The 14,248-nt window shown below is 39.5% G+C and overlaps 1 protein-coding gene across 2 annotated transcripts in view; it reads right to left on the minus strand.

Moving 5' to 3' along the window:
• The window catches only part of SNTG1 (syntrophin gamma 1), a 533,703-nt gene that overhangs the window by 75,542 nt on the left and 443,913 nt on the right, over positions 1–14,248 (minus strand). For both annotated transcript variants that reach the window (XM_043539635.1, XM_043539634.1), the window contains exons 13-14: positions 10,334–10,450; positions 4,664–4,735 (exon numbers count right to left, since the gene is read on the minus strand). In XM_043539635.1, the coding sequence (XP_043395570.1) occupies positions 4,664–4,735; positions 10,334–10,450 (189 nt within the window). The remainder of the gene's footprint in view (positions 1–4,663; positions 4,736–10,333; positions 10,451–14,248) is intronic.

Consider the following 14,248-nt stretch of genomic DNA (forward strand, 5'->3'; position numbering starts at 1 on the left):
CGGGGTGATCACCCACTCTGGCCTTAAAGGAGAGGGCTGTGGCTGGGAGCAAGCAGTTCCCAGGCTGACTGGGGGAAGCAGGCTCAGCTGTGGCCATGACCCAATCAGGGCTCAGCTGGCCCTTATAAAAGGGCAGTGGGCCAGGAGCAGAGAGAGTCTCCTCTAGTTGTGGAGGGAGACAGGCTTGGCTGCTGGGGAGTGTACCAGGGTACCTGAGGTGAAGCAGGGTTGGGGAAGGCCAGAGGAGCTGGGAGGCTCCAGACTAGAAAAGCCCCAGGCTGTAGGCCTGGCAGATGGCCTAAGACAGGGTACTAGGTTTGCAACAGGGCAGCCCATGGGTAGGCAGAGACAGCAGGTCCAAACCCTCCTTGCCTGTGATGATTGGCTTATACCCTGCAGTCTGCTCCAGTGCGTGGGGGTTCATTGGTGATTGGCAGTAGCCAAAGACTGAGGTGAGGTGGGGATAGTGGATTTGGGTTCCCTGGGGAGGGGAGACCCAGAGACTGTGGGGGTACTGCCAGGGGGCAGCACCCTGGGTAAAAGGGGCACCGGGGTCTGGGAGGGATACGGGGGGGCCAGCGGCAAGTGGGACACTGGCCTGAAGAGAGCGTTCTGGAGGCTGGAATGGTAATTCCCTGGATGACCAGCAGGAGGTACTGCAGGCATGAGTCACCACACCGTGACACCCTCCCAGCTTGGTATCATACACAAACTTTGTAAGTGTACTCTCTGTGGCATTATCTCAATTACTGATGCAGGTATTGAACAGATCTGGACCCAGAACTGATCCCTGCAGGACCCCATTCAATATGCCCTTTCAACTTGACTATGAACCACTGATAACTACTCTCTGGGAATGGTTTTCCAACCAGTTATGCACCCACCCTATAATAGCTCCATCTGGGTGCCACATTTTAGGAAAGATGTGAACAAATTGGAGATAGTCCAGAGGAGAGCAACAAAAATGATAAAAAGTTTAGAAAACATGACTGATGAGGAAAGGTTAAAAAACTGAGCACATTTAGTCTTGAGAAAAGTAGAATGAGGAGGGATTTGATAACTCTTCAAATATGTTAAGGGCTATTTAAAGAGGATCGCAGTCAATTGTTCTCCATGTTCACTGAAGGTAGTACAAGTAGTGATCGGCTTAATCTGCAGCAAGGGAGATTTAGTTTAGATATTAAGAAAAACTTTCTAACTATAAGGATAGTTAAACATTGGAATAAGTTACCAAGGGAGGTTGTGGAATCCTTGTCATGGAGGTTTTAAAGAATAGGTTAGACAAACATCTGTCAGGAATAGTTTAGGTATACTTTGGTCCCCCCTCAACACACAAGGGATGGATTAGATGAATCTTGAGGTCCCTGGCAGCCCTATATTTCTATAATTCTCTATACTAATATAAGGGCATAGGTGTATAGAAAGATAATGACACTGATTATTATATTTGATCATGACAAGTAATCTACTCTCTTTTCCCCCCTTTAATAGAGCACTGGTCTATGGAAACGTCCTTCTTCTCTCATCTTGCATCTCGTTCAAATCTTAGAATTCCTTTATGTTTTCCCTTTACATGGTTTGTGCTGATTAACTTTCATGATCATTCCAATATATATCTAACTAACCCTCCATTTTGCAGTTCTTTATGGATATCAAGATGAAGGGACTCACCTCTCATATTAAATGAATGAAAAGGCCTACACCCCATTTCAATGTGTAAACTATGGAGTAGGTAAGATTTTTGTTTTCCATCCAAAGGGGGAAAAAATATGTTTGTGGAAATTCCTGCATATCATCCCATCAAATGACAAGGCTTACTTCCCTATGGAAAGGTCCACAGCTTGCTCATAAACTTGACCAATCCCCAGGGATCTACAGAAGACCAGGGTAACTTTCCTTGGCTCCTGAGAAGAATAGTTGTGTTAGAAGCCCCTGGATTCAGCTGCTTCCGTAACCACAAGAAGGTGCAGGGTGAGGGAGTGGCCTGTGGTACAGGTAAGAGACTGTGGGGTTGGAGGGTTTTTTTTTCTCATAGGCCATCCATTTCTCTCTTTGGTCCACCCAGTTTCCAACCCCTCTCTTGACACAGAAGCCAGATGACATGAAGAGGCCTTTGCAGTTTATGGAAGGATGGTATATAGTGCTGAGAGGGTGGCTGTCACAGAAGGAAGGAGATTTTTCTCTATGTTGAAAGCTAAGCAAAACAACTTAGGCTAAAGCACTGCATTCACACCTGACATTCCTGCCCCCTCACTCAAACTCATTCCTTAAGGAAAACAAATTCACAACAAAAGTACACAATGTACTATGGAAGGAGTTTGGATGTGAGAATAGACAATGTAACTAAGTCATTTTTCTTAGCTGCATCTATTTCAGTTATATCCATGGAGTGTGTCTAGAAGCATGCACTGCTAAAATCAAGCAAGATTTATGATGCTGACAGAAATCCTGAATAACCTCCAATCTCTACAGAGACCCTCTGCGCCATTGGTAATGTGAAGCTGAAACTGCATATTTTTTAATGCTTTTATATTTAGACATAACAGAGGCAAAATCCATGGTACAGACTGCAGGACTGGGAAAAAGTGGGGATTAATGGAAGAGTAAAGTGATTTTTACTTTTATTTTTTCCCACACAAATATTTCACCTAAAGAATCCACTCTGGCTCAGTTTCAGACTTCAATAGCTAGCCCAGGCTTGCAGATAACACAGAAATAATTAAATATTAATTAAGTAGTAAATATATACTGAAGATTTTCTCTCCCTCTTTTCTTTTCCACCCCCCACCCACCCACCCATTTTATTTTAGCTCTAATTGTATTATTATGGAGTAGTTGAAAAAATCTTAGGCAATAACTGGGTAAGGCCATCAGCCCAAATTAAGTTCCCTTGGCATTGTTTCAGTGGCATAAAGAAAAGTTAAAAGTTGCTCTTAGAGAAACCCTCTCTCTTAGGGGAATCCTCTAGTGATACACAGCCAGCATGGCACATATTATACCACCTACTCCTTCCCTCTGCACATAGATGGTGTTGTCAGGCAGGCCAGGAAGTGAGAGGGGTATGGCCAGATAAGCCTGCAGTCTGTTGCTCCTTAGCCAGCCAAATGATTCCTAAAGGACTGATCCAGTTGGCATACATTAGACTGGGTGCAGATCTATTCTAACATAGGCAGAGAGCTGTTTTAAACCCCAGCCAGCCGCAGCAGCCAGGCAAGAAGAAAGGTGACTTAACAGGACTGAATTTTCTCTTTATGGAAGCTTAGCTTCTGCTATTCATGGGAGAGAAGGGGTGAAGAAATCTGTATCATTTGGAAAGATGTTCAAGGGTGACCTCCTAGGGAACGGAGGAAGATAGGGGAAAAGGAGAGATGGTTAATGGGGAAAAGGATGAAAAGAGTAAGCAAGTGAGGGAGGGAGCAAGTTAGCAAAGAAGGGAATGGAGGAATAAGTTTAAAAAATGCTAAAAGGATCTATGTAATATTTGTATTTGTTGTTTTTAATTAAAAACTTGTATACTAAATGTTTGGATGGGACATTGTATTGGTACTGACTTCATGAGCACTATTTGTATGAGAGAAATTACTCATGTCCTTAACATTACTGTAAATATCTGCATTTGACAGAATTCTTGATACTTCCACCAAACTAACATTTTAATGTAACTGGGAACTTTTTTTCTAACACAGTATTTACAAAGGTTGCTATTAAAAAGTCAACATTTCAGATAAGTTGCCACGCCATGGAAATATCACTGTTGTTGTCCTATCACAGTGCTGTCAAATGATAAATGATTTCTAATAGAGGCCACGTTAAAAAGTTGAGAAATGATCAAATTCCCTTCCACATGTATCAGGGAGAAAAAAAAATAAGGGAAAGTATCGTTTCAAATGTATGGAAAGGAAACATTTCCATAACCTCTGTTTTGTTTTCTCCAATTTTTACATTGCATTTCAGAAAAACGAAAATTATTACACCCCTAGAGAATGTTCAATTTCCGTGATGTTTAAAACACAGAATGTCAATATATAATAAGCCTGAAATGACATTAAATATATAATATGCAATACTGTTACATGCAACGTGATCCCCTTAAAACCTTGCCATTTGCAGAGATAACTGTTTAAACATTATTTAGTTGCTCATTCTATGTATTGAGAATACAGCAAATGGAGTAAATTATGGTAAAAGTGGTAAATGACAAGTTTTTAAGAACACCAATGTATATATTTTCAGAGCTCTATCCAGACGTACATGGGTGCAACCTTCTGTGGCAGTCAATGAAAGTTGCATTCATGTATCTGAGGGCAGAATCAATACCAATTTTTGTAGTTGCTCAGTTTAAATTATTTATATTCGTTATACTGGTTGTGAAGCTATAAAATGCTTTGCCAATGTAAAATACATACTAGATCATGGTGAAAAAACACTTTCCCATGTGGACAGTAACCCAGTTAAACTCATTTTACATCCAATCCTGCAGCACTTTGGAAAAACTTTGCTCATCATGTACCCACTCATGTCAATAGGAGTTTCACCATTGACTCCAAAGGGAGAAGGTTCAAGCTCTTCTTGACAGCATGCTGTGCAATTTATCTAGCTATGATGTTTTCCCCCTTGCCTTTCAGCTGCCACCTCCATAACTTTTTACATTTGCTCCTCATACCTTTAGAATTTTGCACATGATCTCATAAACTGAAAATGTTTTTTCAGCTCGTGTCCAATCCCACGTGGTGACCTTGGAAAAACCAAACAAAAATACAGTAAACAATGTAATTTTTTCTTATTGATACAGTTCATAGACCATTTCATCCTGTCCCAAAGATCTTCTTTCATTGATACATTGTGTGTGCACAGAAGAGAAACAGAACATTGCTTTAGAGAACTGTTACCAGCCATATTGACACATTTAGCCCTCAGGTAGGCAGTGCTGAGAAGGCACACTACCCCACAGGGAGCCCAAAGAGACACTGTACCTCAGCGAAGCACTGTCCCTCCCTGAGTGTCCTGAAGCACAGTGGGACTTTATTCAGGCAGTGTCATCCTTTACAGTGGTGCAACCAGCTTTTCTGTAGGATCAGTCTGTTGGCTGATAGAGAGGGGGGTGGGGCCAAGCCTCCATCTTCTTTTTGCTGCCTTTGGAATGTTGTTGGCTGCTGCTGATGCATTCAGGGAGCAGTCCCTGAGCTCTCCTAATAGACCTTTGCACAGGACTTGTAAAAAGGGAATTATTTTTGTGCTTCCCCTCACTGAACAGACATGTAAAGGCCTGATATACTGCCCCTATGTAGTGTTATTTTTATTATTTATATTGCGGTGAGGCCCCCCAATATACACAAGGACACTACTGTGCTAAGCGGTGTACAAACACCTAACAAAAGACAGTCCCCAAAGTGTTTACAATCCAAAATTTAAGATAAAAGACGACAGATAACAGATGGAGAATCGTATTTGTGCTAACAAGTGTCTACTCTTGCACCCCTTCACACCTGAAGCTCTGAAAAATACTTCTGGCCTACCTAAAAGTTTATCCCAGGATATAAAACTTATTTTTACAAGTATTAATTTTAAAATAATTGTATTACACAGAAACATTTCAGATTATAATAAAGGGCCAATAAAATGATATAAGGGTTAATGAATAGGATTTAGAAAGGACAGAAAGAGGCAGCTAACTTTATACAGTGTGGAGAAGAATCAGGAAAGATATGATCACACTCTACAAATACATTCAAGGAAACAGAGAAGGAAAGAAAGGAACTATTCATAGTCTCAGAAGACAGAGGAACAAGGAACAATGGTCTGAAAAGTTGAGGTTTTATATTTGAAAAAAAGTTCTTAACAGTAAAAGAAATTGGACAGTAGAACAGAACCCTATGAAAATGGTTGAGACATAATTGCTATTGATATTCAAGAACAGGACAAATGACAGAGCAAATGTATTTGGTCTCCAAGACTTGAAAATAAAAATATCCTTTAAAATGTCTGAGAGAACTTAACCCTTTACCTAAGTGAAACAACAGGCATGCATAAGAGAGGTATGTTAGATTGTTGAGGTGCTATTGTGGGAAGGTTTGGGTAATATAGCAATCCGGGACTTTATAAAGTGTTTGCCCACTTTTTATGTTTTATCATGCACAATTTGCTTAACTATTTTATAATGATTACTTCAAGATAACTATTAAAACACTAAGATGTTTGCTGGTATCATATACATTTCTATTTTTCATCTGTTTTCTACATAAATGAGACCTGCTAAAGGATAACACTGTGTCTTTATGGTTAATTTGATTATGGAGTTGCATGACAAATGTGCTAATAGTACTAAATCTTGTTGAGCATATTGATTAAAATAATTGAAACTGACACAAGAGAAGCACGAGCCCAATCACTTTATTTTACTAAAATAAAATTCAGTAATGAAAAGATCAAAAAGATTAAAGTGTTACATTTGCTCTTTTAATAGAGTTCTAATTATCTGCAGTCCTGTACATTACATAGTCCCCCCCCCCCCCGCCCCGTTTCTATTACAACAAACAATAAAAAGGATATTTAGATTCAATCATATACATCCAAATCCTGCAGTCTTTACTCAATCAAAAACCCCATTTCTGTGGAAGGGGCTTTTGCTTGTGTAAACAATGCAGGATTTGGCCCTTATTTGTTTTCTCTAAACCTCTCTTTTATATCCTTAATTACATTTAGTAAGGAACAAGGGTGTTAGCACTGCATAGAGTATAATTAACTTCTTATCTGGTCTGTAGCCTATTAAAGTCTTGGTTTATGGGTGGCAATTAGAGAAGCCCACACAGGAAGCCCAACAAAGGAAGATTTTCTTAGTATGAGTTACCATCGTGCAAACCTTTATTCATACAAATAGTCCCCTACCTCACATGAGTAATCATAATAAAGTAAATGGGACTACTCATATGAATAAAAATTCTCATAGTGTCAGGTCCATATGTTTTATGTTTGATAAAATGTACTGCAAATATGTTATAAATACGTCAGCATAAGTACACATACATGAGGACTGTTAGATGACAAACCATATTTGATAGAGTGCTACTACTGACAAATAGGGAATTATGTGAAAATATATAATCACTTTGTGTTTGAATCTTACTTGGCTACACAGAGGAATAAGGACAGGAGAAGCACACACTGCCCATACAGAACCTACTCAGACCCCAGCTCTGTGCATGGGGATGGCATATAGGACACTTTACCCTCTGAGCAAGAGGAGGGGGAATAGCTGGCTCCACCTCCTCCCAAATACTGCCTAGCACAGTTGCCTAAATGTAAGAATACTTTTTCAGGAGCAGAGGAAGAACTGTGAACTCAGAGAGTGTCTGAGACACAACGCCTTTCTGCACTTGCTGCTGGGGTGGCCACCCAGGGCTCAGTCTAAAGGCCAGTCTTATAATGAAGATTGGTTTGGAGAAGAAGATGGCCTTTTTCCTAGTGAGAGACTTCTTTTAAGGTGCAAAGTTTATTCTGAACAATGTGTATTCAAAGCAAAAGGTAACTGTAGATTCAAATAGTTCCAAGAGCTTTGGAAAACTGTTGTTTTCCTGTTTTGTTAATATATATTTAACACAATTGCCTGAGTAACAATTAGGAGAAATGATATCTTTGTTAAAACCTTAACACACCTCTCTTCACCTACAGCTAAAAATCTATATCTGAGACCTCCAACAGTTCAACAGTAAAATCAAGGAGACCGGACTTGACACACTTGATTGTTTTAAAATATAAAAAGCAGCAAGGAAATAAGTTAAAGAGGCAAAACTACCTACCTTTTAGAACTAAAAAAAAAAAAAAAATCAAAGAAGATAAAAAGTGCCATGGCTGCTTTTTAGGAGAAAGTGTTATTTTTCAAATGGGAAGGGGGAAAAAAGAGCGGATAACTCACTCTGTGCCAGCACATGCACTCCTGGTATTACATAGTTTATCACAGGCCAAAAAAGAAACTTTCTGTGAGAGCTGCTTGTAAAAATATTGGCAGCACATCCCTGTTTAGAAAGCAACTTGATTCAGGGAGCTTACGCTACAAAAAACTATCGTCCTTTTATGACTCCCTTTTAAGTAACCCATAATTAGAAGCTGAAAAATGGTAGTATTGAAACAGTTTGATACTAATCTTTGAAAATTAAAAGACAAAAAAAGAACATATATAGCTGTATGATTGCAGACATAACAGTGTGCACAGATGTGTTGTGGTTATAAAACATGACATTTTTATAACTGTTGCAATCTTTGAAAATAAAGCAATTTTGTCCAATACCCCCAAACATGCATGCATTGCACTTACTGTCTGGTGAAAATGACTCACCCAAAGTTGTTTTTTTTTAACACACTCTTAGTGTCATTCTCTTTCAATGTGCTCTATAGGACATACAATTTTACTTCGGTTTCCTTCCCAGCTCATGGAGAAAAGACCGTTTTTTCTCTGATTCTAAACTCTAATTTTGCTTTGCCTGTCTTAGAAACAAGGGCCAGAGTCTGATAGCCTCTGATACTCATACTGGGCGGGATACTTTGCGGCACAGAACTTGCAGCCCAGGAGAAAGGAGGGGTAAAGTGGCTTTAAGCCCTGGGAACTGTCCAAGTTACACCAGTCTTTTGGGGCTGCCCTAAGTGCAGCACGACTGCCTGGAATCTCTGCAATACTGGACGCTGGTCTCTCCTGCCCCTAGCATATCCTCTTTGTGTGTGTGTTTGTGTGTGTGTGTCGGGGGTGGGGTGGCGGGGGGGGAAGGGTTATGGCCATCTTCTACAAGTGTCTGTGCCAAGAGAATCATTCCATGGCTAGATCCAAAGCTTTTAGAGCCACTTTATGCTTCTTAAGCCTTTTACCCAGTGTGAAAGAGCCAGACTGGCAATGAAACTCTCATCCAATGAGTAGTAACCGGTGTTGTCAACTCTCATGATTTCTATGTGAGTTTGGCCCAGGGCTGGAGGCAGTCAGGGATGTGAGAATCTCCAGCCCTCTTGCAAATGCCAGCTTTTCCTGGGGGAGAAACCCCCTCCGATTGGCTGTCTTCCCCACTGCCCCACCTCCTGGAGAACAGTATAATATTTTTATGAAAAAAAAAACTTCGTAAGTCATTCCATTGAACTCAGTAGGACTACTTCTTGAATAAGGTGCTTCTCCGCACCAGTAAGAACATCAGAATCTGGTCCTGAATGAAAAACATTTTAAAAAAATCAGATCTCATTGAAAAAGTTCCCTCCAAAACTAACAAGTGAATGATTGTGCTGTCTCAGGGTCAGATTCAGCCACGCTTATTCACAGTGAGTGGTAACTTTCAATCTGCTCTACAGGACATAGAAATGTACTTCTGTTTCCCTCCCAGCTCATAGAAAAAAGACATTTTTCCCTCCGGTTCTAAGCTTTAATTTCTCTCTACCTCATCTCAGAACCAAAGGCCTGTGAGCAGCTCCACTGAAATAATTGAGACTTCTTGCTCAGGTCCCGATTTATCAAAGCACCTAAGCATAGGCAGTATAGCTAATTCCAAAAGTTCAAAAATCATGAGATCCTCTTGTGTTTTCGGTCTGTCTTTTGAATTTTTAACTCCCCTTGCCACTCCCAATGTGTGTGACAATTGATGTGCTTATCTTAAGCACATGCTTAAATCTATTCCTATCCGATAAAACCCTTAACTGTGTGTTTTACTGTAATGGGACCTCAGGACTGCTTAAATGTTTTGCTGAATAGAGATTAAAAAAAAACTGCTTAAATGCTTTGCTGAGTTAGGGCTCAAGTGAGGCACTACTCAACATGAGTAAGAGTAGTAAAAATTGGCCCTAAACCTTTTGCTGGTTAAATTTAAATTATATCAATGATATTACTCAATCCACTTTTCCCTTCCCCTTCCCCTCTGCTGCTCACACACAATATAAAAAAGTAACATTCAGGATAAAATCTGGAGACAGAGATGTTCTGAAAATTCATTTCCTCAGCATGCAAAAGGCTCTGATAGTCCCCATGCCTTCAGCTTTCTGAATCTGGAAGGCTGGCTATCATTCAGCACAAATCTAACCAGTTTGCTTCAGGCTGGTTGACCTTTCCATAGTTAGCAGCAAACAATGTGTTTCCCTTCCAACTTTGCCAAGTGCTCCAGGTAAGTGGGCAGAAAGGTGCTTACTAGCGGCACTTCATACCTTTGATAATTATTTTACAGAACTTTAACATTTATTCCCCATAATTTTTCACTATTATAGAAGACATCTTGGTACACAGAGGAAAGATCCACCTATCACTGTATAAAACACTTGTATGCATATTTAGCAGGGAAAAGTATATTTAAAATATGAGAAATATACTTACTGGAGGTGCTATAAATTTGTAAAGAGAGGAACCCCTCAGAGCTAGAAACTTTGGTGTGTACATTCGGTCCTGAAGGGAGTCTTGTTCCCGTTCTTCTGTCCAGCCCATATAGACTATCTGACGGAAAAATCAATACTGTTGATGAATTCCACATACATTACATGTTCATCATACACTTTATGCTGATGCCCTTCAAATCCTATTTAACTAAAGATCTTGAACTGGTGACTCAAAATTACATATTTTTAATTCACTTATAATTACATAATCACGTAAAGAAAGCCTATTCAAATAGGAAACTGCCAGAATAAACTTTCATTGTACAAACAAAAGTAAAAGGCAGATATATATTCAGCAGATATCAGAGGTTTATCATCCCATAAAAAAATTGCTGGAGTTGTTCTCAATATGCTGAAAATTCAAATTAAAGGACCTTAATGAAACTGAAGTGTAAGAAACTAAGTAACCGTAAAGCTAGAGTAAATATCAAGTAGCGGTTAAAAGCTCTTATTTGTGTAATCCTGGGTGGTGGTTTGTCACCTTCTGTGGAAAGAAGGGATTCGGTATGAGAGAGAAGGCATGCTATTTGTATTTCACAATTTTATAACTTCATCCAATGACCTTAACATAATTTTCAGACATTAATCAAATATCATGGTATTTGGTTGATATTATTTTACCAATCTGACATACAGCTAAACTAAGGGTCAGCAAACTTCCATGATTTACCCCAAACCACACAGCCTGTAACTGACAGAGTTGTAAATTAAAACACAGTAGCAGTATACTTCTCTTATCTCTATAAAACAGATTTCCACTATAGCATGAATGAAAAAATACAAGCTAAACCACCCAAATATAATGTATATATATAAAAACTGAAATATTGTAGACACCTCATCAACTGAATGCAGCATAGAATTATTCATGTTGTTAGTATACTATCTACTTTAACTATGTACTCCAGTTCAAAAGTCTTAAGTTAGAAGCAACATGCCCATCTGAAACTTGGAAAGTATAATTATAATTTTAAATAATTGGGTTAAGAAAGGAATGCTACCTAATTTTTACTTTGTTTCAGGGTTTTTCTTTTTGTTGTTAGTTTTTGCTTAGATAATATTATTTCCTCCTGCATAATATATTTGAACATTTTCTAAGAACTGTAACAACTATGAAAGACAGAGATAGACCCAATGGCCTCTCTGCCAAACAAAAAAATAGACCAACTCCCCTTTTACCATCACCAAAGGCAGAGCAAGGAAAAAGAAGGAACACTGGAGTAACACTGTTATTTCATGGTATAACTACAGCAACACGAACCAGATACAATTTTGTGATTGTCTAATGACAACCTTTGGTTACTGTTTTTATTCAATGGGAGTTACTGGGTGGATCAACCCTTTTGAAACTCAGACCCCTTATTTAGGTGCCTAACATGGATTTAGGAGTCTGCCTTGAGGCACTTTTTGAAAATTTTAGCCTATATTTACACTGTATTCAGAAAGCTGGGGATTCCTTAAAACCACCATCTCCTCTTTGGAAATTGATTCATTAAATTAGAATGTAACTATGCACCCATCTATGGTACGTGAAGACCAAAAGTAGAAGAACCAGAGTATTTCCAGGGTACTGGTATCCATAACTGTGGAGAAACCATGCACAGGGACATCCATGAACACCTGATAAACCAACTTCCAGTGTAAAAAGTAAGATACCACAGAAAATAGACAAACCAATATGTATTTCATATAGAACTGTTAATGGCATAGACCTGTTAATTTTAGAGCAATAAGATTGTATAACTTGTTTCTACCCTAATAAAGCATGGGCTTTTCTCTGTTCAGGGTTCTGATGTATTGCAGATTGAGTAGGGAGATACAAGGGCCCAGTCTGGCCAATGCTTATGCATGAGTAATTTTATACACATTAGTCGTCAATAGGACTACCTACATACAGCAAAATTACTAATGTGAGTAAAATGACTCACCTTCCTGTTTGCACGGTTTGGGCATGACTCAACCTATGATATTTCAGGATCCTGGATGGAGAATGTTCCATTGTTTTTTAAGAGCAGAAACAACATACACAAGTTTATTGCTCCAAAATTAATGAGTCTATATATTAATACCAGCTCTAGGGGTATGTCTACTCCGCAGTTAAACACCCATGGCTGGCCTGTGTCAGCTGACTTGGGCTCCTGGGTCTCAGGCTACGGGGCTGTTTAATTATAGTAGCCATTCAAGCTCAGGCTGGAGCCTGAGCTCTTGGACACTCCCCCATCATCGGGTCCCAGAGCCTGGACTCCAGCTCAAGCCTGAATGTCTAAACAGCAATTGCCCCTTAGCCCGAACCCCACAAGTCTGAGTCAGATGACATGGGCAGTGTAGACCTATCCTATAGGGTTTAAATGTGTTTCTGCTTCATTTTATTGTTGCCAGTGTTCTGCCAGACATCAGCCTAAATTATCATTATGGTCCCTTCTGGCCTTAAAATCCATTAACTCAATGGGTCCACGCCAATGAGCAAAATTAAGCATAAAGCCTAAACCTCTTTTGTAAGATTCCAAGGGAAAAGTTATATTGCACATTTTTCCTCAGAAGTGAGAGAGACGATCAGAAGTACAATGAGGCAAGGTTTAAAGAACTATTCCACTGAAAACCCTAATTTATTTCCCTTTATTAATGGTATTTGGGATGTCATTCACAGTGCCAGAAAAATCAGATGTGTGTGTCTGAGATTTCTCAGGAACCTGAGGAGGCAATTGACTTAAATGCCACTACTCAAGTGAGTAAAATTATTCACACATATAAGACTTTGCAAGGTTGGGACAAGAGTTAGCAAAATATTCTTGCTGGTGTCAGATAAATGGCAAAATGATTGTTGATTTCTGGAGATTGATACAGTTGGAAGGAATTAAACTGAATTTAGTAGGTTCTAACTTTTGATTTGTTTCATTGGAATTGGATACACAGTGAGATACCACTAGACAGGCAAAAGACCTGTTAAGCAAGTCTATCCAAAACAAAGGAATGTGTGTTTTACTCAATTTACATATAAGTAGTAAACAGGGTCCTTAAGACAGCAGGGAGAGGAAATGGAGTAAACAGAACAATTTTCATTTCAGCAAACGTAAGTGGGAGAAAGAGCGTGGAGCTTCCTTCATCACCAGACTCCATGTCACCTTCCTCACTGCTTGAATAAACATTACTTGGAGTGGTAACCTTCAGAAGAAAACAAAGGGGCAGAAACCCCCAGTTCTCTCTTTCACCCGAGAAGACAAATACAGTTGTGCCTTTGGGAGGCTGTGGGAAGAAAGGCCATCTGGAATAAAACCATGAACCAAAATTTGCTAGATTAAGTTTTTGACTCTTAGATGAGTGTTTTCATTTTTATTTGCTGGTAACCATTTCTAACGTGATCTCTTATGCTTGAATTCACTTAAAATCCTATCTTCTTTTGGTAATAAACTTGTTTTATTTTTAATCAAAACTAATCCAGTGTTGTGTTTAAACTGATCGGGTTGGTAACTTCAGTTAAAGTAAAAAAAAACCTGTTGAATATTGACTCCTTAAAGGGGCAACAAACCTTAATATTTCTCTGAACTGTCCAGGAGAGGGCTGGACATTGCAGAACACATTTTTCTGGAGAAATTTGGGACTGGGTGTGTGTTGAGGTTATCCTGCAAGTAGTAACTGTGGCTGGTGGGAGCCAGAGTAGGGCTGTAGACCAGCTGCTCTGGTCAGAGCTGCTGAATCACGGTTGTTTAGCACACGGACACTCAGGTTGTGATATGCACACTGTCAGGCTGTTTGTGAGCTGCCCAAGTTGGGAACTACATCAGCAATGCACCGTGAGGCATCCAAGTTTACAGGGCAGGTAGTGACATAACCACTCACTGTTTTGGATTCCACCCCA

This window comes from Chelonia mydas, chromosome 2 (assembly GCF_015237465.2).
Source record: "Chelonia mydas isolate rCheMyd1 chromosome 2, rCheMyd1.pri.v2, whole genome shotgun sequence".
Taxonomy (NCBI): Eukaryota; Metazoa; Chordata; order Testudines; family Cheloniidae; genus Chelonia; species Chelonia mydas.